Genomic DNA, 25,063 nt, shown 5'->3' on the forward strand with positions numbered 1-25,063 from the left:
AACTTTTGAGTAAATAAACCATCAACTGTATTGCTGCCAACAGCAAAAAGAAAACCCTACTTTAGTAAAGACTAGAAAAATGGTCTGTTGATTTTACAGTCTGTCTTACATAGCAGAGATTTTCAAGCACACAGATAGTTTTGAAAAAATCATATCCTAGAGAACTTAGAAGCACAGGCCTCCTCAACTGACAGTATTGTACAGGTGCTAAAATCACTTTTTAAAGTGACTGAACACTTTTAGAAATTTATTGTCTCACATTTCACTGTGTTTCTTTCCTTCTCCATGTATTGGGTTTGCATAGCAAGGTTTTGGTAGTGCAAGGACTACAGGAGCCCACAGTGGAGTAGGTTTCCTGGTACAACTTGTGACCCTGGCAGTGGCCCACACAGCAACAAGCTGTGCCTGAAGAACTGCATCCCATGGAAGTGTGTTAGCAATAAATTCAATTAATATTCCAAATTCCAGTCTGTTTTGCCCATAATGGTATTTAAAGACTGATCTCTCCCAGTCTTTATCTCAACACATGAACCCTTCTTTTTATTTTCCCTCCCACATCCAGTTGACGAGAGTGACAGAGTAGTTTTGGCAGGTGCCAGGAATCCAGCCAGAGTCAACCAACTACAGACTGTTTTCTCATTTTTGATTTTTCTTCTAAGTAATCATTTAAAAGAAAAAAAAACAAAAACAAAACAAAAAACAAAAAAAACAAAAAAACAAAAAAAAACCAAAAACAAACAAACAAAAAAAAAAAACCAAAAAAAACCAAAAAAAAAACAAAAAAAAAAAAACAAAAAAACAAAATCTACTTTGTTATCACTTCCTTAAAGATGGAAGTAATATGACTCTACTAAAGTGATGAGCTTTTCAATTTCCACTAATACTACAGCATTATAACCTGGCAGCCTACCCCTGTTTTTACACTTGCTAATGAAAATAATGATTTATGAAGAATCTGGATATACTCCAAGCTGATTATTCTCTAGCACCTTTCTTTTCTTCAAATATTGACCATGGTCTCATCCAATTTCACAGCATTGCTTTGCAAATTTTGTGTATTACTGGCATTTAAAAGATAACCAATAAGCCTTGTTTTTCCCTGCCACAAACATGAAGACTGTAAGTGTGTGCCACAGAAGACAATTGTTTTTCATCTGTTCTTTTCCATCTTTGCAGATCCCTTTTTGTCTCTGGTTTCAGGTGGACAGTTGTCTCCAGTCTGTATTTCTTAATGGCTCTTTGAGCTTCCCTCTGGTTGTAACACCTATGAAGCAAGAGGCACACATAGGTCTATTGAACCTCTGCCTTCAGGTGCCAGGCCTCACTCTGCTGTATGCTGAGCTGCAGCTGTTCATTCTTCTCCCCATCCCTCAGCATCTGAAAACTGTTCGTAACTGAGAAAGGTTCAGGGACTCTTGATACCCCTTTCTCCAACAAGGGCCTACCCCACACAGTTCCTTTTATTTTCCAGTAAGAAAAAGAGACAAAGAGAGGAATGTAGGGGACTTAACATCTGCCAAGGGAAGGAGAAAGGGGTGCAGCCAGGGAGGGGAGTAGCATCTACTGCTAACTGCTGAGAGGCAGGCTTTTGAGATACTGGAGTAATTGGGAGAAGGTGAGATATGGTAAGAAGAAAGTTTGTCTGTGAAGAAGTTCTGAGAAAATTAATTGAGCAGAGCTTGACTAGTGAGAAACTGTATTTGGATATTTTTATAACTTTAATGCAGAATATACTATTTTGCTTGGGATTTTTGCTGAGTTATGAAAAAATGTCTTGGACACAAGTGGCCTCCATACAAGCTACCATGGCCAACAGTCTAGGCAGTACTAAATGCCTCCTGTTCCAGAGCTCATGGCTATCTTTAACTAAATTTCATCAGAGAGAGCCCAACAGTCTCAGGCCATTCAGCAGGCCCACAAAACTCTACTGGGTAGATTGCAGGTGCTTTTTCTCCTATGTCAAAGATCCCTTCAAAGAGTGCTCAGTCCTAGCAGCTTGCTGCCACTTCCCACCTCAAGCAGAGTCAATCTAATGGGGTCTGTGCTGGAAAGAAGCACCACCCTCCTCCTCTGCCAGGCTGTGACACTGGCTCATTTGCAGTGGGCTCCTCACCTCAAGACAGAAACCTCTCTTTTTTCAGCCAGTTTACATCCCTCTTGTTCCTGCAGGATACATAGAATAGCTCCTGTCTCGACACATTTCAGTGCAGAGGAGGAGCCAAACAAGGATCTAACCAATAGTACAGGATCAGAAGAGGGGACTGAAGACAGACACCACCACTGCACAGTACTTCCAGAAAATATTCTGTGTTCGTTTAGAGACCCTGAATTTTCTCTTGGTTTTCTAGGATATCTTCAGATGACTTACGTATCACTAGGCAGTAAGCTGTGCACTCTCCAAGTATCCAGAAACAAATCAAGAAACAGCAATTCCTTTAAAGCTAATTGGTCAAAATTTGAGAACTAGAATAGCATCCACAAAGTAACAAAACACTGTTGCCCTACTTCAGGAAATTTGTTTCTATTGCAATGATACTTCTAGGTCAAGTAAGCACTCATTTTTATCAATCTATCTCCCTACATATAATTCTCTCGCACATCTGCATAAACACAGTATTAAAAAGTTGAGCTTAAATCTGCCCTTTGATTTATTCACATTTCATCTTTGGCATGCTATCTGATTCTGAAAAATCTTTTCTGATGTAATATTCAGAACTTCAATTTACTGCAGTACAGAGTAATACATTACTGCCTAGCAAACTTCCCAAAACCTTGTCAACTTAAAATACGAGTAACAAAACAAGAATACAAAATTAAAAAAGCAGGGTGCAAACTCATTCCCTCACACAAAGACCTCTGAAATAAGAAATAATGGGAAATTGAGCAAAACTAAAATGCAAAAAAGCTGTCACAGTCAGATTACTCACCCATAAGCTCCATTACTAATCAGTTTAATTGTTTCAAAATCACTTTCCCGAGGTTTCCTCTGCAGCTTCAGCGAGGTATTAGAGCTCTTCAAAGTAAGAGGTGAGAATGAACAAAGTTAATACAATACTTTTTTTCAAAACTGGGGGGAAAAAACCGAAACAAAAACCAGCTATCACCAGGCTGTCACACTGATGAACCAGGTAAAAGCTCTGGACAGCCAGCCACATAGCCAACACAGAGAGGGACCAAGGGCTGCTTTTTCATCAAACAGGAATCTGCTGCACTGCAGCAAACTGTCCATTTCTCTCCATGCACAGGTTACAGTCACAAAGGCTTCTGGTAGTTACTGGCAATTGAGACATGGACTCAATTACTTATCTTGAGTCATGGACTTCTGTGAATTCCACATGTCATTTGTTGGACACTGCCTTCCCAGTCTCGTAAATCTGACTTTTGTATTACAGCTGGTAGCAATGAACTGTTGATGAGCCCTTGTTCACTCAAATAAACTGGGCACACTTCAAACTAATGTTAGGACAGAGTGTGATATAATAGGGAGGACGGTGAAAAGAGACAAAATGAAAGAGAGAAAGATGGAAAATAAAAATGCATTAGTTCTACCCCTAAAGAGGTCACTTTAATCTACTTTGTCAGAATTTTTTTAAAACCAAGTTGCCCTGAGTATGGCAAAACCTTTTTTCTAGTTTTAATTTTTTAATTAATCTTGAAGATGTGTGAATTAGAATGGGGGTTGAAGGGGAAAAGATGAAGGCATGGGACTCCAAATGCAGACTTGCAAACCCACAAGATCTTTTTCAAATGTCTTTTGAATCTCCAAGAAATTCCATGATCCTTACCCAGGCAGTTTAGTAACAGTTGGAAGTTGAACGTAGAGCTGGTTGAAACATTTTCAATTAAATACTTGCTAAAAAATATTCAGTGCAAGACTAGTGAAAATGTTAATATACTGAACTACACAGGAACTGACAGAAAGGACTTACTAAATTGTTCAGCCCACTTGTCTGCCAGTACAGGATTCTTCCTGATTGCTATTTATGATGATTGTGAGCAGTCCTGTACTTGAAAGTTATGTTTCCTGTCACTGCCCATGTGTGTTTATTCCACAGCTACATTTTGAGATGTTTCCAAATATTCCCTCTATAGTTTTCTTGACTGATTTCATCATATACCCTATTTACATTCCTTTATTATACCACATTATCCTTTCTGTATTTCTTCAGCATTTACACAACACAAATAACTTCACAATGTCAATTGCTTAGCTAATACTAAGCCACTTTGCACCTTAGATTCAGTTAAATACTTTGGCACTTCCCTTAAGCCTTCTAGTTATTCTGTCCTTTCTCCAATTTATCAGTAAATGCTGCTCAGGTCTAATAAAGTATTTTAAATGAAGATGAATGAAAGCAGCAGAATAAGAAATACCTTCTTGCCATTTACAGAATCCTTCATAAGTGGCACTTTGCCAATTATTAGAAAATATCCCAATATAACATGACATGTACCAGAGAACGATGTCTTTTCTGTTATGTATCTGAGCAGGTCCAGCAGATAATCCATGCCTGCTAATATTTGTAAATACTTGTTAATACTTGTTACAGGTATTAACATTTGTTAATACTTGTAAATACTTGTCACTGAATTACCTAGACATCCCCTGAAACTGCTCTGTTTTTTGCTATCCACTTGGCTCTGAAAATCAAGACTAAATTGAAGGAATTTCATCTACTCTGTTGACTGAAATACAAGGTGTAAGAACCAACTTTTAAAAATAACAATTTAAAATATTTGCATTTAAGTTCACAATCAACGTGTCCAACTTGCTTTTCTGTTGTCATCCTGAGCAAACATCTAATAAAATATTACTGCAAGATACCCATTGCTGTAGGCAAGTGTTTTTGAACACAGATTCAGAAGAATGATGTACAACCCTTCCAACTGTAAACTAACTTCCCGAATCCAGGCTCTTTGCTAGTATACTCATTTCTTCCTTGTCCCTTCACTGGATCTGTTCAGAATCTCTCAATTTGATCATTAGCTGCCTCTGTGAATGGATTGTTTTAAAATCTCTTTAAAATACATTATTTTATTAGACAGCTTACCAATACTTCTAAAAGAAAAAGGAATACATTGACTGAATAGAAAAAAAGAAAGTAAGGGTGGATTTCGTGGTAAAGTTATCGCCATATAGTAAACACTAACTCTGTGGAAGATGAAGACACTGAGATGTCTAGGAAAATAGGTAGAAAGCTTGGTTAGACCTTTTGAAAGCCTTCTGTCTGAAGAGCTTCACAGAGTTAGTGTGAGTATTAACCAAGTTAATCAATCTGTTCACACATACCAGGAGAAAACAGAACAGGCAGGGTTGGGAGAACACACCAGATTTTCCTTGTTCACATTCAGCAAAAGCAACAACATAACAGGGAAGCTTACATTTATTGATTCATCCGCTTCCAAAGGTTCTGCTGTCCCACTGTCACAATTAGCTAGCTGAGCTATTTCTGGAAAGAAAAATTAAAATCTTCATTTTAAACTATGGAAAATACAAAACTAAATGAAGCACAGAAAACGTGAGAAGTGACATCTTTTTGGAATATTTAATAGAAAATTTAAAAAAATTTAAATACCAAAACACCAAAAAAATTGAAAACAAACAAAACAAAAAACAAACAAACAAATCCAACAAAACCCCAAAAAAACCAACCAAACCAAAAACCCCACTAAAAAAAAACCAAAAAACAAAAAACAAAACCACAAAAAAAAAAAAAAAGAAAAGAAAAAAAAAAAACAAAACAAAACAAGAAAAAAAACCAAACAGACAAAACAAAACCACTCCTGTAGCAAATAACTTTCAAATAACAAATAGCAAATAACAAATAACTTTAAGGGCATCTCCAAGCATATATTAAAAAATCCACTCAGTAAATGAAGACTTGCTATTCAGTGGCTATGTAATAATCTTCCACTGAAGCAATGAAGATTAGCCATAAAGCAATGAAGAGCAGTGAAGAGCAGTACTGTTTTCACTACTGAGACCTGGGAATTCCAAGAGCTGTGTGCAAACTGAGAGCTAAGGGAAGACAGCACTAATCTGCTAAAACTCCTGAGGATCTCAGCCTCTGAGGTGTTAACAGTAGGCCCCATCCTTCACAGTTTCAGCAAAAGCTTCTAGTTTAGACCTAAGATGGACTCTAAATAGTTTGCTTCTTCTACAAAGAAATGCTGATAAGCCTACCAGAACAAGCTAAAAGCCATTTTCATGGAAGCTTATCATTTACAGAGTCACTAACACAGATGAATTCTCTGAGAAAGTAAGATTTTAGGAGCCTACAACTCTATCAGGTTGTCCCTGCCAGGGTCAACCTATGCTGCAGAGGTCCTAAGCCCAGCCTGTTCTTCAGGGTGGGTAGTAACCAAGAATTCATCTGGGTAAAAAAAGCCAAACAGGACAGCCAGTCACTAAAAGACCCCAGCAACCATAATATTAATTTATATTATATTTAATTATATATCCTACATAGCCAAAGATGCAAATTTTATCACAATTACGTGCTGGGAATCAGAAATAAGACCATCTAAAATTTGCAAAATTAGTTTTTATCTCAGGACTGCTAACTGAATTTGTGACTACAAAATATAACTGAATATTCACACAGAATACCTAAATTGGATTTTTCTATATAAAAATAAATTATTATTACAAGTGAAATGCTCTGCAAACTTACTGAAATTTTTAAAAGCAAATTAACCACATACATAATTTTCTGTTGGAACAGCTAAAAATTTAAGGAGTAACTCTCATTTGTAACTACCATACAAACCAAAACATGTGATAACTGTAAGAAACAGAAGAAATTAGAATGTCACTTCAAAATCCAAACAGATCTCTCAAGTGTTAAAGAAGCTAAAAAAATATTCCAAAAATTAAGTCAATAAACAGTGAAAAATATCCTACTAGAACAAACAAAATCTTGAAGGAAAAAAATTATACAGGCTGAACCTGAAGTGGATTTTCCAATCTAAAATTATGGTTTTGTGAACATGGAGGTTTTAGAATAGAAGTGTTAATGAAATCTTTATTGTACAGACGAGAACCAAGCTAGCTGGAATAATATACTTTGACAGCCTTCTCAACTGAAATTACTTTCATATATAGCAAATTAAAGTAATCTTTTTTGAAACAAAACTTCCGCAAAATAACCATTAACTGAGAAATCCATATTATTTGCAAGCAGTAGGTACTAATGGGATGGAACCAAAAGTCAGCTTTCAAAACAGGGAGCTATGGGACCATTTTGCAGTGCCTGAAGAGATTTTTCAAACTCATTTAAATACCATTAAACATCTCTCCTTTTTCTTCCATTGATTTAAACCTTTTCTGAAGACTCATGATTCAAAAAGGTAAAGATGGTAATTTAAAAAACATGGGGAAAAATTTCTCCCAGGGAACTCTTCAGAAATGCAGCCACCACTCTTTGCCAAGTGATGAATCTGTCGTGGTATTGCTTTCAGTATAGTATAAATTTATCTAGCATTATCTCCAAATAATACAAGCATCATTTCACTCAAAGAAAAGACACTACAGTTATGATAGCAAACATAGGAGGCAGGTAGGGAAAGATCTAAAGTAGGTTGCTTTTCCCTGCAGATGGAAGAGAGTCCTTTGCAAGAATATTTATGAACACTGAAGACAAACTTAACATCTGGGTTGAAAATATAATTCTGTGTTACAGGATAAGTAAGTAGTGCTACTAAGGTGCACTTTTTTTTTTGAAAAACTTGGTTCTGCTTTTTAAAAATCTTCTATTTTTACATAAAAGGGCTTTAAAATTCTTGAGGATGATCTTCCCATAATATTTTTACAGTAATGAATACAGTGCTCCCATTAATTCCAGGGCATAAACCCATAGTGCCCGTATTTCATTTTTGCTTAAGTTGCATCCCTATATATATAGACACCCATTAACGTTAAAACTAGATCATTTAAGAAGTCATTGCACAGTGATTTATACTGCTTATAAATATTACTTTTTTTGGAGTGTGGGAGGAAAGCATTAACACAAATCAGATGGCCTAAATTACCTATTACAAATACTCATATACATTAATCTTTAAAACAAAACACTAAATAATTCAATTGCTCAAATCTCCAACTGAAACAAAAATCAGTAGTCCATATGTTATACACCCCTCAGTATTTACTAGCAAACCACACAGACCAATTCTTCCTTCAGAAAAAAAAAAACAAAACCAAACATTTCAATTATCATCTGAATGTGTCGAAGTTTGTTATATTCATTAATACTCCATTTATGAAATACAGTAAGATGTGTCTTAGATGAAGTATGCTCCCATAAAACAAATACTCAGTTAAAGGAAGCAGGATTCCTTATTTATATATGGGCATTTGTTTCTAGACCTCTCTTACCACAAACTGTCCAAAAAAAAATTCAAAGTTGTTATTAAACATGGGTAGTAACAGATTCTTGACTAGTTTTATCCAAGTGGCCAGGAAGAGCCAATGAGAAAGATAAGGTTCAACTGGCAGAACCAGAGTCAATAATACAAAGCTCTCAACCCACGCTCCAAATTAAATCTTGCATACTTAATCAGTGAAGAACTGATGAATTGTCAGTTTAGGACAGACCAACAGCTCACCAAATCCAGAAGACAATGCTTTATCTTGCAGAGAATTTCAATACTTCTTGATCTTTTTAAAACCAAAGGGGAAAAAATATGTATATTTTCCCAATTTGTCTGGCTTCCTTTGCTGCAGTCCAAATATAAACAAAAAGCATCAAAGATGTTAATCTGTATTGCAGACAAAAAATATTACTAAATTTGGATGAGGAAGGTAGGAAGTGGACTAATAATAGGCTTGTCTTTCTTTAGGTCTGTTAATATAACATTAATGTCATCTGTAACAATACTCAGTCTAACTGAATTAGAGCTAACCAAATTCCTGACACAACTGGCAGTGCTGAACTTCTGCTTTAGTTCAGCAGAAGGGTTTTAAAACACAATATACTACTTCTTGATTTAACAACATGTGATTTTACATCATGAAAGCTAGCAAAAAAAAAAAAAAGGTTTATCATAGTTTTTTGCTAGGATTCTTTGTTATCAAGGCCTTTCTGGGTCCTGGTTGATAACATAGTAGACAAGCTAACTGGCACCAGCTAGGACCATTTTTCCATTATGGCATTTCTGCTAATTTCTTCCAAATTGCAGAATCAGCACTGAATACAATGAACTGATTTCTATTTGTCACCATTGTTAGAACCTGGTCTCAGGGTGGCAAAGAAGGTGATCTAGCTAGGATAGAGAAGTAATTTTAGTTTTTTCAATGCTGTCCTTCAAAGAACCATAGAATGCCTTGGGTTAGAAAATATCTTGAAGATCATCTTGTTCTAAGACTTCCACCAGAGGCTGGGACACAGGATCACAATATCTGCTGAGCTGGAAGGGACACAAAAGGATGATGAAGTCCTGCTCCTGGCCCTGCACAGGATCACCCCCAAGAGTCACATCATGTGCCTGAGAGCCTTGTTCAATGCTTCTTGAACTCCATCAAGCTGGTGCTGTGACCACTTCCCTGGGGAGCCTGTTCCAGTGCCCAGCCACCTTCCAGGTGACAAACCCTTTTCCTGATATCCAACTTAACTCCCCTGCTGACACAACTTCAGGCCATTTCCTTCAGACAGATCCTGTCACTGGTCACTACATCAGTATCTGTCCTTCTACTTTCCCTTGTGACGAAGTTGTAACTGCAATGGGATCTCCTCTCAGTCTCCTCCAGGCTGAACAGACCAAGTGACCTCAGCCTCTCCTCATATGGTTTCCCCTCAAGGTCCTTCACCGCCTCCATGTCCTTGCTGGACACTCTCCAGTACCGTCCTTCTTATGCTGTAGCACCCAGAGCTGCCCCCAGCACTCGAGGTGAGGCTGCCCCAGAGCAGAGCAGAGCAGGACAATCCCCTCCCTTGCCTGGCTGTGATGCTGTCCCTGATGCCCCCAGGACACGCTTGACCCTCCTGGCTGCCAGGGCACTGCTGGCTCATGTTCAACTTGCCATGGACCAGAACCCCAGGGCCCTTTCCATGTCACTGCTGTCCAGCCTCTCATTCCCCAGTCTGTCTGTACATCCAGGGCTGCCCCAGCCCCAGTGCAGAATCTGGCACTTTATCCCGTTGAGAGAAATCATCAGCCAATTTCATATGGTTGATGATTGCCCAGCCCTCTAATTTGTCAAGGTCTCTCTGCAGGGCCTCTCTGCCTTTGAGTCAACAGTTTCTCCCAGTTTTGTATCATTTGTGACCTGTCTTAGAATCCCTCCCAGTCTTCTGCCCAATAATTCTGAAGATATTGAAGAGAACAGAGCCTAAGGTGGAGCCCCATGGAACCCCCCTAGTGACAGATCACCACTCTGTCACCCCATTCACTGTAACCCCTTGTGCCTGACCCGTGAACCAGCTGCTCTCCCATCATGTGATCTGTTTATCCAGCTGTGTGCTGGACATTTTGTCCAGCAGGACACTGTGAGAGACAGTACTGAAAGCTTTACTGAAATACAGTAGACAACCATCAGCTGGCTTCCCCAATCAACTAGGTGTGTTACCATGTCACCTTTTGCTAGACCACATTGCTCAGAGCCCCATTCCATCCAGTCTTAAACATTTCCAAGGATGGGGCACCCACCACTTCTTCGGGCAACATGTTCCAGTGTCTCACCACTCTCACAGTAAAGAAAAATTCTGCAGTGACAATAACTCCACTGGAACCTAAGTTCTCCCTACAAAAGCCCCCAGCATGGACTCAAATTACACAGAAAATTAATGGAATAGTCTTCTCAGAGACACCAAGATGAAGGAACCTGGGAGCATTGAAAGGCAAACAACAGCTCAACCAAGGGCTCTTTATAACTGTGCTTAGGTAACAGTCACCATCAAATTATCCCAGTAAATTTCAGCTAGAGCAGCAAAGAGGAAGTTGCATTGTCAGGCTGGAAGAAGATGAGTAGGATCATTGATACTATTTGTGAATGATATTTGCAAAATAAAAAATCCTGTTCAGAAGAGATGGCCTTTTAAATGTGTTTGAGCTTGTGAGCGTACAGTGCAAGTCAGAAAATGCTCTGCTACCATCTTTATCTTGACCGTTTTCAGGTACATACAGTTTATCAGAATGACAGAACACATTGAGAAGGAAGAACCTAGAAACCTATACCAGGAGATTCACTTACCTTCCAGAGGATCTTTATTTAAGCCCAGCTGGCTAATAATGTATCGAGGAATGTCTGTTTTAATGCCTTGCCCCTCTTTAGCATGGCCTTCAGCTGCTTCCAAAAGATAGTAAAACTCTTCGGGATCAAATTCCTAGAGGAAAAATAATCATCATCATTTTCTCTGTTGAAACTGGTTCCTTAGGGTCTAACATAAAAAGCTCCTTTGCTTCTCCTAACTCTACATCTATGGCATGTTCCTACTAAAAACAATACCTCTTTATTCCACTACTAGTAGTCTATTAATCTAGTCCGATTCTTATACAGTGTAACATGATGTAAGCAACAGAATTGCATGTCACTATTTTAGAGCAATACTTTATATAAATATTATGTTCTTTGCCATCAAAACTTCATGTAATACTGAGCGAAATTACCTATAAGCAGCAAAAATAAGATTTCAAAGAGAGAAGTCTATCTCCCTGCATGTGTTCACTTATAAAAATCCACTGGAACTATGTAAATATATTACACTACACTTTTTACTTCTGCAGTATTAATTTCAAGTATTTCTAATCAGTATATATGCGCTGTGTTTTATGGAAAATACCATTTAAAATATCACTAACTTTAGAATGAAGATAAAATTGGAACTTGATTTAAAAAATCTGAGCTTCATTGATCCAGTTGTTTCAAATTCAGAAATTAAACATTCTCCTGTGGGAACTAAATATATTACAACTATCATTTTTTAGCATACCAAAAAGGTAAGCTTCAACAAGGAACAAAAATGAACAAAAAAAATAGAAACTCAAAATGCTACCTATGCCCAAGTCCATTGGAAATACATTTATTTTACTACCTTTATAGAGTATAAAAAGATACATTGAAAGGAGCAAAGAAGATTATTAAAGCAATGTGAGTGGGATTTTTAAAAACAATTTTTCTCTCTACTGGCATGAATTCATACCAAAACATCTGCTCATGGTTATTGCATCCTTCAAGGTGTTGGTGACTATAGGTGCAATCATTAACAGAGTGATAGGCATCAGTCATTAAGGTAACAAAATAGACTTTTTCCTCCAGTAGGTCAGCTCTGTCACAAATACTTGTAGAAGCCAGGCAAACTGCCAAGATAGCTAATTTTCTGAGTGTTTTGCAGCCAAACATAACTCCATGGCATTTCAGACTACATGTTGAGTCATAAGGGTCCTGTCCTAGATCCTCAGGCTACTCAGGCCTTGGAAAGTCAACATCCCGACCAAGAAGGCAGCTTGAGAAATTTGATACCATGCTTCATTTTGCAAGCATCAAAACTGCTGCAGCTAAAAGGAGGAGTTTCAGCATGTCTGAAATAAAATATCTTTAGAATTTTCAGTCTTATGGAAACAATATTAGTTTTACATGTGTCATGAAACAGTCTTCATCATGTACAACCTACTGCAAAAGACTTAACCACAAACCCATCAACTGTCCAAGCTGCCTTACTTTAGCCCAAAGTCACAGGATGATGCAAACCTGCCCAAAAATCTGAACCAATAACTAAACAGTACATGCTATTTCAGTCTCACTCTCCTCATCTTACATGCCATCCCCAGCTGTATCTCTTATATGTTACTCCTTGGCACTAAAGCAGCCAACAGCATGATATTGTGTGCCAAGATTTCTATTTACTTTTGTAATGAAAACATTCCCATCTCCTGACCTGCTGCAGTGACAGATATACAGCTTCTCCTCCACTTACTAGCAAGACAAGGCAATTTCAAAACAGGTAATTTAATCATACAAGTGTGTGTGTGTGTTTGTGTGTACAACTCTCTGAAGACACATACATATATATACAGGTCCAAATAATGAGAAGCAATTAATTTATTTTCTGATCTTCACTTCCAACTCTGCATTTAATTTTCCATGTACAAATGGAGAAAAAATATTTAAATAATTGGCAGTAGCTCTTACAACATATGAAACTTTATGTAAAACCTTTATTCATATGATTATCAAGTAAAAGTAAAATAGGATTTCACATGCTATGAGCACCTGAGACAAGACTACCATCAGAAAACTGACAGCTTTACTGCATGGTATCTGAAATGTCTGATGACCACAAAGCTGGAATTTTTTCCTAAGATTTTATGAACTTCCTTACAGAGGGTGAAGTTTTCCACACCTAGTATCTATTTCAGATAGATATTCTAAAATACCACACAGTAATATTCAGAAGCTACCAGAGAGATGCTACAGAAAAAAAATACTGTTTCTTTAAGTTTACAATCATGTTTATGATCTAGGTTTAACATCTTCTTGCGTGAAAAATGTACTGTTGTATGACTATACACCTAAATTTGTTCAAGCTACCTGTATATGTAGAAACATACAATCCAGGGTTGTCACAATCCAGTTTAAGCCTCCTGAAGATCCTGTTTTAAGTGAGAACACTAGAAGCAAGCTGTGCTGGCTTTCCCTGCCTGCTGCTCTGAAACTCAATTATGAGACACAGTCACATCTGGACTTTGCACCACTGTTCTTCCACTCATAACAGCATGCCCAGCAAAAAGAGGGGTGCAGGATGCACATCACTCTACTTGAAAGATATGGCAGAGCAAGTAGCCTAGGATAAAATCCTGGTGGCAGAAAGTGAGAACTAAATGAACAGAGTGACTAGCTTCCATTAAAATTTAGCACTTAGGGAGATTAAGCTAATAGGCAAATAGACCACCGAGAGAGAACTTGAATTGGAACCACAGAATCATCATGGTTCAAAGAAATCTTTAAGATAATTCAGTCCAATCATCTACCCAGCACCACCACTGTAACCTCTAAACCACTGAACCCTCATCCAGCATGAGATCCAAACACCTCTTGAACACCTCCAGGTAACTCCACCTATACAACCTATTCCAATGCCTGACCACTCTAACAGGGGAAAAAAATTTTCAAGTATGTAATCTGAATCTCCCCTGTCTCAGTTTAAGGCTATTTCCTGTAGTACTGCAGGCACTGTAGGAGAGACCAGCTCCCACGTGGCACCTTACTTTCAGGGAGCTGTAAGAGTGATAAGGTGCCCTCTTCTTGAGACTAAACAAACCCAGCTCCCTCAGCTGTTACTAGATACATTTTCTAGACCCTTCATGAGTCTTGCTGCCCTTCACTGGATGCACTCCACCACTTCAATTAGAAAGCTCACGCAGAATGATGATGCTGGGAGCAAGGGTTGATGGGAGAAAGCTAGCAAGCCTGTAATGGAAGGATGTAAAGTATTATTAACAAGTCTTGATCTGACTGCCTACAATATGTAGTTAAGAGCATTTCTGCACGTATGGTAACAGAGAAGGATGCAAACCAGAAAGGGAAAAACAAGGCTATGAGGAACTGGATGATATGGAGAAACATATAAACCCTGTAAACAGAGCAGGGAACAACACATTAGACATGGAATGAACTTCTCAGGGAGAAGAAGTAAAACAAGTTTGGATTCAATGGCAGAAGCAGGACATGCTAAGATGTTCTTATCTCTAAAGCCTTCCTTTTTGTTTGTTTTGGTTGTTTTTTTTTTAAACATCTCTCATCTCTTTCATGCTAATTCAGAGCACATATCTTATTTTTAGATTCTTTCTGAACTGCAAATCACGAACGAAAAAAGCAACTGGGAACACTGAGACTTGGTGTTTCAAAACCAAAATAAAGGCAGCTCTCAAAATGTCCATGGCTGAATGAGGCAAGGTATGGATTAACAGTGCCACAGATGAAGGCATTCAACACAAAGCCAAAATCAGGTTGGAAAGACTTACTAGCTCGTGTACTAGCTCAGATTCAGTGTGACGCAAATGCAGTTATGACAATTTCAGGCATAACTTGAGTCTAGCAGCCGGCTGGCTTCCACCTAAGGCCTGCCAGCCTCAAATAGTTGTATGCAGCATCAACAGTGATCTTATATTGGCAAGCAGAGTGGCTCAAAATCAGCTCAGGCTGCCTGCCAGGCCTTTTGGACTCAGGCTGGCTCTGGCATGGTATTTGGGTGTCTACACCATCCTCCTGTGTACACTGTGTTCTGCAAGTGTTTATTAGTTCAACTGAACAACTGAAGCAGACTGTGTGTAGGAGCAACTTCCTGCACCTGAGCCATCCCAGCTCCCACAGCATGAGCAAGAAAAGGAGAAACACACCCACACGGCACATACAAACTAATCCAGTCTGGCAACATCGCTGCTATGCTCATGCATAAATAAATCAATTCTTCTGCTCCTCTGGTCCCCAGTATAACACCAACTACCTGTGTATCCAGACAGCCTAATCCCTCTGCTGATTTTATCACCAGATCAGGTACTGCAGAGCTGACCTCAAGCTGTTTATAGTTCTGGCAGCTGTTAAGTGCAACAAAATTATGAAACTGTTAAGAAATGAGAAAACCACCAAGCAATAACAATTCCGGAACAGTCTTCCCAAGAAATAGAGAAGTCTAACAAAACAACTGAAAAAGCCAACTGGTTTTAAATAGCAGCTTCCTCAGCTGATGAAAGGGATTCTATACCATAGTATCTGCAATAGCAGGGAATCAAACAAAACTGCAGGAGGGTCCTGCCAGTATACTATATCCAATAACAGAAGTGGAAAGGATTTCACACACAATGAAGCCTCACCACACTGTTTGACATGTTCCAAAAATCAGTTGTAAAGAGCCTTGAATACTAAATCAGAGAACTGCCTGCACTACTAAGTGAAAAACACTAAGTGAAAACATAGTAAGCATGACCTTACCAGGCATTCCAGTAAGCGAGCAGGACGAGCAATAACTATCAAGATTTTTCGAACAAGTTGTTTAATAAATGCCATTTCTCCACTCTCTGATCGCTCTTGCGCCTAAAAGATAAAGTCACATTAAACCAAATCACGTTCAATGCACTCTTAGGAAAGCAGTGATATTTAGGACATCTCTAGGGTTTGAAGCATGTACTTGATACAAATCGTGCATCAAATTCAAGATGCCAGCAGAGATAACAAATATCTGAGAAACACTGTAACTTCTGTTCAAATAATCTGAGCTTTAAAACTCTAACAACTCTAACTGTAACAACAAAAGTGCCTACAACAGACAACAAATACCTATTTCTTTTTTTTTTTTTTCTTATTTCTTTAGCTTACACAGTATTATTACCACCAGTTTTGCAAATGGATACAATGTATCAATACGGATCAACAGAGATCTATATGTGCAGGTTGTGCCTCAATTTGTTAACAATATTAGGCTGAAATGAAAACTAACATAAATAATAGTAACAGATATAAGCAACATCTCTCCCAAATTCATACTCTCTTTTGGTCAGTCACAGGAAAATGACAATTTATATGCATATATACATATAAAAAACCTGTACTTGCAGAGAGGCTTCATCTAAAGGTACAATGAAAAACTGAGTTCTAAAAAGATTACAAAAGAAAGGGGGAAGTGCTACAGTGCTATAGAAGAATATATACAGAAAATGTACTTCTAAAAGATTTGACAACATCTGCACAATGGTCTGAGCTGCATTTCAAGCTTCTTTTAAATCTTTCCCTCTAAGAACAATTTACATTATTTAAGGATGCTAGTGAATGCAAAGAAACTGTATAATTCTCCTTCTGATTAGAATGTACTAATAGCCCTTGCTTTAAATATCAAAGCATTTCCTTGCTCGGAACAGTAGAACTCACAAACTTAAGTTTCTCAGCATCTCTTGCTTATTCAAAACCACAAAGACAATTAAGAAACTAACACAAATTATTACTACGGACCAATAAGTACTTTTCCTATAACACATTACGTTTTTGAAAAAAACTCTATGAAAATAGGAAGCTATGCATACTGCTCTTAGTGTAAGTACCACAATTTTAAAAATCACCAAATATATGAGAGGAATTAATTTGTAGAGTTTAAAAAAGGAAAAAAAGGAAATGGCACAAATATCATCTAGCTGTCTGCAACAGGTTTCAAAAGAACCTTAACTGGACAGAAGCATAATTCTAAACATTATCAGCTGAGCCCAAATAAAACTCTTTTGCAAAAAACACCTGCCTATTTTAACCACTAACAAAACTTAAAGCACCTTTGTAGAGTTTTATGAACACTCAGGTGCCTAAGTAAACAAAAGATTCAATATATATTACATTTAAGGAGGATGAAACAGGAAAGCATTCAGGTCCACTTGACCTTAAAATTCCAAAACTTCTGGCTGAACCAAGCTGCTTTGACCTCAAGGGTCTTCCCCTAGTTAAAGGAACTGCACAGTGCCAAGGAGCAGCAGGAAATGCAGCTTTCTATTGAAGACTGCAGCTGGGAATTAACAACAAATGAATCACATGAAACCAAAGCAAAACTAAGTGCCCATAACAAAGTTGTGCAAAGAAAATGTTTTCATACTGTCATAGCATGCTATTAACAAGAAGCAAGCAGTGCACTTAGAAGTTAAGACTGAATTTTTTGAGGCATAATGTCTTTGCAGAACAGGAATCTTTTTCATTCATTATGAACTATTACTTCAGAGATTATGACAAAATGAGTGGCTTGGTGATTTTTTTTGAACAGTGCTTTATATGCCCGTTGAAGAATATTGTGGTGGCATGTTTTTTTAGCAGGTTTTGGGAGAAGTGTTAGTGAACACATACTCTAAACTCTACTTAATGTGTAGCCATTTTAAGGTATATATTGTCAAGGTATATATTGTTATATAAGGTATATTATGTCGACAGTGTTAACAGTGGTTCAGCAAATCCTGGCTTAGACGTATTTTCTGGTATTCTGACATTATAAACTGGCCAATTCTGCCTGCACTTTGGCATGGCAGAACTATGATCATTTCATAAGAAGGTTACTGGTTCAAAACTTCCTCTTGAGTAGTAAGCAAACTCTAAGTATTTAAGTATTTTCAGTGTTTAAAAAATAGTGTTTCAACAATCCAGAATAAATTTACTGATGTCTTAAATATTGTTTTTCTGTATGAAGAGAAAAAGTTTAAAAAACAGTAGAGTGCCAGAAATCCTATTTACTGAATAGAAATTAACAAAAAAGAAGCATAGGAAAAACAAAAACCAAGAAAACAACAACAAATCCAAACAAACAAAAAAAAAACCTCCCCACAACAACAAAAAAACAAAACACCAAAAAAAAACCACACACAAAAACCCCCACAAAACAAACAAACAAAAAAAAAAACAAAAAAAAAAAAAACAAAAACAAAAAAAAAATCACCCACAAAAACTCAACCATAACTGCTTGTGTATTTAAAAGAAAGCAAAAGACAAATTGAGAAGGCATGGCATCTTAAGATATCAGCTGGAAAGAATTTCGAATTAATTTCAAATCTGCTGCTCTATCAGGTTAATTTTGACTCATAACATACTATCAAATCCCACACAAATAAATGAGTGCATTACATGTTGCACTCATTATTTTGAAAATCATACATTAACAAACCACAGAAACTTATGTAACAGCATGTTTGTCAAATTTCAAGTTCTTCTTAATTAATTTAGCTGATTATTCTATGGAAGTTTCAACACATTTAGAAAAGACATATTTGCTGTTAACATTTTGGCTATGAGAGGAATGTTGCAAATAATTAAATAATAAATAATCTCTCACTAATGGAAAGCTAAAGGTTGCTGTCTGCTTTCTCAACACAGTAGGGTTGATAAAAGGAAGTGTGTATGTTACCTCTTTTATTTAAAGTAAATGGAATAGCCAGCCCTGTCTGGGCCTTAGGCACACACTTTTGTAAACAATCTACAACTTGCACTGCAGGACATAATGCTGTTGTTTCTGGAATCTTTACAACCCATCTATACTAGACCAAAATGCCAGGGTGCCTTATGGTTTTCGTAGAAGTCATTATGTAGACATCTTAAGAATACGACTTTGACAAGTACTTGAATAAACAGTTGTAATTCAAGACAATGTTCAAGAAAACTCTCAGGCAAACAGATTTAAACAATTTTTCAGGCAAACACTCATCAGTCTCATGGATCATACCTCCTGTAGCAATTTGTCTAACTTCTGCTGTAATTCAAGGAAGTATCGTGATGTGATGAGGCCCTGGTGAGATTTATCCAAACAATCTCGAGCCAGTTCTGTGATCTGATGGTGGGTAAAACTGAGCACTCCATCTGCCAGAGGAAGGGTGTTCTCTGGAGAATGATTTGTTATAATGTCCTGAAGCTTCTCTTCCATCTGAGCTGTGGCCTAAAGAAAAGTAGTTGTTCAACACATTAAATCAGCTCTACATGAAGCTAACAGCCTTTCTGACTCTAGAACATTTCTATACTGCCTAAGAATTTACCTAGCTGGAATGCATGAAATGACTGAAGCCAGAAGGCAAGTACACAAAGGCAAAGTGACAGATGACATTTCCCCACATGACCAGTACAGAAAAGCAAGAGCCCTGTTGTTCTACTACGGTTTCCCACTTTGTCTGCCAATGGTGATCAACTGTGTGCTAATCTTGTGATAATCACTAACAGAACTAAAAAGCTTTTAAGTCAAAGCCAAAGTAGAAATACATAAAAAAGAAAAAAAGAGAACTCATAGGGGTCCACTTTTTTTCTGCTAAAAGTGCAGATACTAGACAGCAGAATATAATCACTACTTTCACAGAGGTTATTCCACAAAAATATTTCACTGAGCAGAGTTTGAATGGGGCTCATTTGACTAATTAAAAGCACCACAGGCTCACAGGCCCTGCCAAACGTGTCTGCAGGTTCCCAGATGCATTTGTTTTACAGAACCAACTGTGTGGTTCTCACAGAACTGCAGATGCTTAAAAAAGACCCCTTGCATCATTATTATTATTATATAGTAATCCCACACATCTTAGTTCATATCTCAAACAGTAAGATGAGTGAGTTCTTCACACTTCATATCATTGCTCAATTACTCTGCAAATCTTGACAGATCCTTCTTCATATTTATATGAAGAAATGCAAGAAGTTCCTCCCTTTTCATCTCAAGTTTTAGGAACAGTACCTTGTTTTATTTTCCAGGGGTAACCAAAATCCTAGGAACGACCAAGAGTACAGAGCTTCAAGCTGCACACACTAGGAACTCATCTGTGTCTCAAGATCTCTGGACAGGAGAGCAAAATGTCTTCCTATCTCACAGTGAAACTCCCACATCTGTGTACTGATCTTATTAAGTGCATTAGATCAGTGCATACAATGCATATACATGTATGTAAAGTATATAGCAAGTGCTTCGGAAAATGAAGAAATGGCACTAACCAAAGGATCTGCTGTTATATCACAACAGATGCTTCTCAAGACTTAGCACTGGAAACTAGTTTTGATTTACTAATGCAGTATGCATTTGCCCAAGTACACCACCTATTGAAATCCAATGTATCATCAAATTCCAATCAGAAGAGTATTTTACCAGCATGATTAATTTCAAAACCAGTTTGGCAGCATTGACAAATGAACGTCCAGTTCTCAGCCAGAGTTTTCTTTATTGTGATTTTATCATTGCAGTAACAGCTCAGTGATGCTTAATGGAAGCCATTACAGGGCTGGATCATTACTTCCCATTACAAAAGCACCACTTACTTAGAACCTATGTTGCTTAACAATTTAGATACTGGGTATCTTAAATATAATTCATTACCTTTGGGAACCTTTCTTTGTAGACATGGTTCATCATAATTATTTCATTGTCACAGCAAGCAGGAGAACGTCCAGGGCTGCAAGCAAAGCAAATTATCCCTTTACATTTGTCCCAGCATGAACTACAGTTAGTTCTTATATTTCTGTATGATTTATTTGCAACAAAAAGTCAGCACAGACTTCACAGGAAAGGTACAGTCTGCAATCAATAGTACACTTGGTTCTTTTCTGCTACTTCTCTTCAAGTTCTCATGATTAGTTAATGTACTTGACATCTAACTGCTAACCATTTTATTCTCCTGGTTTGTACCTGTATTTCAAGGCAGATGAAGCTTTGTGAACATTATCTTTTCCTCAGAAAGGCAACAGAGATCTTTTTAACTGGTCTTATACCTGTACCTTTGAAGATTAGATACAACCAAAATAGCAAGATCTGACCAAGAACTCTGGTAGCTGCAAGTGAAGAAGTACAAAATGAGCTTGTTTGAGTTTAGTTTGTTTTTCTAAATGGATAATTTGAAAAAATATATCAAAACAATCTATTTTCAATCTGACCAGCAGATAAAGGCAGTAACTTCCTACAAATAATGTCATATATATGCACATGTCAAACACAGCTGGAGCACTGTGCCTGTAAAAAAAAAAGCACAAGCCTCACTGTCCACTATAAAGCCCTTTAAAAAAATTTCAATACAGATTTCCTGTGTTGGTGATTCTGGTCCATGCAATCTGTCTGGTCTAGTGGAAATGTCCCTGCCCACAGCAGGGGGGTTGAAACGAGATAATCTTTAAGGTCCCTTCCAACTTAAATCATTCTGTGAATCTAAATCTGGCTTCTGGTATTCCTAAAGATCAAAACTGAACACTAAACTTTGTCACGGATATCACAACAGTTAGTCCTTGAACTGATACAGGCAGTCTGTTACAGACATTCACAGGCTACTACTGAGAACAGATCAGGTACATAGATTCAGAAAAGGAACACTACACTTATATCATTAATGACTAAGCCATCAAGACAGTCTCTGCAGGTTAGTTGCCTTCGCATTAAGACCTATCTTAACAATATTTACCACTGAAGTAAGTCATGACCAAAACCAGAGCAAATATTTAAAGGACTATTCTTCATTCAGCCTCAGTTACATATGTATTTCAGCCATTTCAAAACCAGTATACATCCCCAATGTAAAACACCATGATGCTCTCCACAATATGTGAATTTAGATCCAACCCAGTTTTCAGATAGACAAACTCACCTGAGACTTCGGGACCGAGGGCGCATTGCAGTCGTCCTGCACCTATTATCACTGGCAATGCTCTCAGTGGTACAGAAATGTTTAGACAAAAAATGTAGCTCATCAGGTGTTGGTTGGTATGGTAACTGGTGTAGCTTCTCTTGGGATGAGCAGGATGACTGCAAGAGCACAAGAAAACACAAGCTTCCATCAGAGTGAAAAAAGGCCATTTTCAATACCATATTTGGTACTCATGAATAATGAATAATGTAATTTAAGTTAAAAATTATAGTTACTGTTTCTTGTGCCTGACTACCAATTTAAAGAAGAAAATAAATAATTACTCTCCAACTCATGAGCTAAGTATAAATATTAAAAAAAAAGAACCGCTTCAGTTCCAGAAGACATACTGCATTTCAAAAATTTAAATTTCCTAATGCAAAGGTGATGTCTGATGTCAATGATACATAAGAATAGCTAAAATGGAGTCTGCTGAAAATTAATTATTGGAATAGGACAGCCTAAGTATGGTAACTGTAAAGTACATCTTATTGTCACAGTGCTAATTGTAAATCTTCATAATAAAGATACTTCATTGTCCGTATTTAAGACATTACTAACACTCTTAAAAATAAAATTAAATACTAGCTAAAATTTTGCTGAAAAAACAAATACACTAATATCTTTTAAAAAACTGTACACTGAAAATAGAGAGAGAGAACTCAATACTTTTACCAAGACCAGTTATAAGGCGGACAAAAAGTGAAAAGAATTACACTAAAACCATCCATTTAGTATAAAACTGGAAGATACAGAAGGTATGAAAATGGCAGTACTACCACGATAACCACCCTTGCAACATTTCATGTACAGAGCTGCATTACATAAGCAGTGCAAATGACCATACTGTGTATTTTAAGGGTTTTTATGCAGCTCTACCTGAGCCACATTAGATCTCGGAGGTAGAACTTTGAACTTTTCCATGAACCTGGATCTGGTACCCTTTTTAAAGAATACGTACATAGTTAAAATCATTAGCAAACAGCCTTGCTAACATGGATTGACAAACAGAAAAATGTTCTGCTGTTTCTGGTACCAAAATCAGTTTCCAAGTTAGCCAATTCATAAATATTCTTGTGCAACTGCACAAAGCTGCTTAGTATCATGCAGACATTCCCTATATTTTACCCATTGAAGGGAAGAAGTTGAAAAACTTGAGTATCTTTCTGGAACTCTTCAGTCTCCAGCTGGATTTCTCAATAAAATTAATTTCTTTTGTGTATCAATTTACACGTGCCCATTACTGCTTATGTGACTTCTCCCATTGAACAGCAAGGCCCCTGCCTGGGTGCTCTTTTAATGGAGGCAAACACAGTAAAGAGTTTCTTTGTTACATCATTTCTAGCAAGGGAAATCAACAAACTTTCGTACTGTACAAATACTGCCCCTGCATTGCTAAGATCAGCTGAAAACAACCGGGATGTTAAGTATAGAAATTAGGAAGTCTTTTTAATCTTCTGGCAACTTGTGTGGTAAAGGATGATATTGTAACTCTTAGAAGCAAAAGAAAAGTTTTCTTATCACACTAGATCTCATGAAGTCATCTCCTAAAAGCAAAAAAGAATAAAACCCACGGGCAGAAAATGCTAAGAAGGACATGGGAATGCCACACCACATCAGAACAAGCTGAAGTTTGCAAGACTGTGTAGCCTTGCTTTGCTGCGGGCTAAGAGGCATGAACACTGAGAATTTACCACAGTTCATCGAATAGGTAGTAACTTGTTGATTTACAGTAACTCATGCATGAAATCCTGCCTTGCACATTACCATGCATAATTCAGCATACACCATGATAAGGTAAGTTCTTTCTTATCTCACACTATAGCAGCTAGTTGCAGTTAACCTCACAGCATATATCCCACAGCCATACTCCGTAAAATAAAAGATACTCTAGCACAGGAGAATTTCCCAATACAAAGCATCACATGTGGCTATTCCTCTAAAATCATTCTCTATCTCTTTGGTTTTGGGGGATTATGGGAAGATCAGTGGGAAAATAAGTCATATAAGGTGCCACAGAGTTTAGTGAGGATCATGACTGAAGTGAGGATCTTCCTAATGCAAACCACTCTCAGTTTTATCAGGACCATCACAGGCACAAAGTACATTTTTATGGTGATCCAAATTCTTATTCCAGTACAAATCCAAATTCTTACAGCAAAATTCTTAAATGTAATAGTTCTCCTGGCATTCTACATTAATGCTCTAAAATCACACAAGAGTTAAAATATTTTTAATATGTTCAACTGTAGTGTATTATGGAAATGCAAATGTTCTTATGAAACAGAAATGCAGGTTTGAAAAATATGCAGCACGTCTCAGTTCATCACTTTTATAAGGCTTGCTCTCCTAGAAGACACAATCATCTCAACTGCATTTTCTAACTGCCAAGATTTGATGCTATTGTGCTAGAATAAGATACACCAACAGCTTCTTTTCAACTGAATAATCAAGCAGAAGGTACTTTAATTTTGATTTTGTTGTGATAACCAGTATATGTGGTACTTGCACCACTTCTAAACCCATGACCTTCCATTAAATAGGCAATTCTATCCATCCCATCACTTTCAATATTAAAAAACAAACAAACAAAAAAATAGGGTAACAAATGGCGAACTACACTCACCTCAGCATAACTGTGATAACTTACAGACACTTTGGCCCCTACTATGACTTTCACTTACTTGTGAAGAACAGACTTGTGTTCTATTGCTATGTGTAAAAACTCTCTCTGCTCACTGGTTGATACATGGCTAGATTAATGTGAATTTTATTTATTCATCACTGAAAAGGAAGTGCTCCAAATGTACATTTACAGTGTTGTATGAGCTGGTCTCTCATTTCCTCTAAGAATAAGTAATAATGTGGAGGAGAAGGCTGAACTGTGCTAGCTCTTTCAGATTCTGAAAAAGTACATGAAATCAATTAGATGGGTACAGTTCTAGTTTTGGTTTTGTGATTCACATATATC

The 25,063-nt window shown here is 37.3% G+C and overlaps 1 protein-coding gene across 1 annotated transcript in view; it reads right to left on the reverse strand.

Annotated features, from left to right (window-relative positions):
- The window catches only part of MAST4 (microtubule associated serine/threonine kinase family member 4), a 292,007-nt gene that overhangs the window by 31,176 nt on the left and 235,768 nt on the right, over window positions 1–25,063 (reverse strand). The window contains exons 9-15 of the mRNA XM_054002715.1: window positions 22,054–22,211; window positions 20,799–20,874; window positions 19,176–19,385; window positions 15,929–16,030; window positions 11,192–11,324; window positions 5,383–5,450; window positions 2,928–3,013 (exon numbers count right to left, since the gene is read on the reverse strand). Coding sequence (XP_053858690.1) covers window positions 2,928–3,013; window positions 5,383–5,450; window positions 11,192–11,324; window positions 15,929–16,030; window positions 19,176–19,385; window positions 20,799–20,874; window positions 22,054–22,211 — 833 coding nt within the window. The remainder of the gene's footprint in view (window positions 1–2,927; window positions 3,014–5,382; window positions 5,451–11,191; window positions 11,325–15,928; window positions 16,031–19,175; window positions 19,386–20,798; window positions 20,875–22,053; window positions 22,212–25,063) is intronic.

Source organism: Vidua macroura, chromosome Z (genome assembly GCF_024509145.1).
Source record: "Vidua macroura isolate BioBank_ID:100142 chromosome Z, ASM2450914v1, whole genome shotgun sequence".
Lineage (NCBI taxonomy): Eukaryota > Metazoa > Chordata > Aves > Passeriformes > Viduidae > Vidua > Vidua macroura.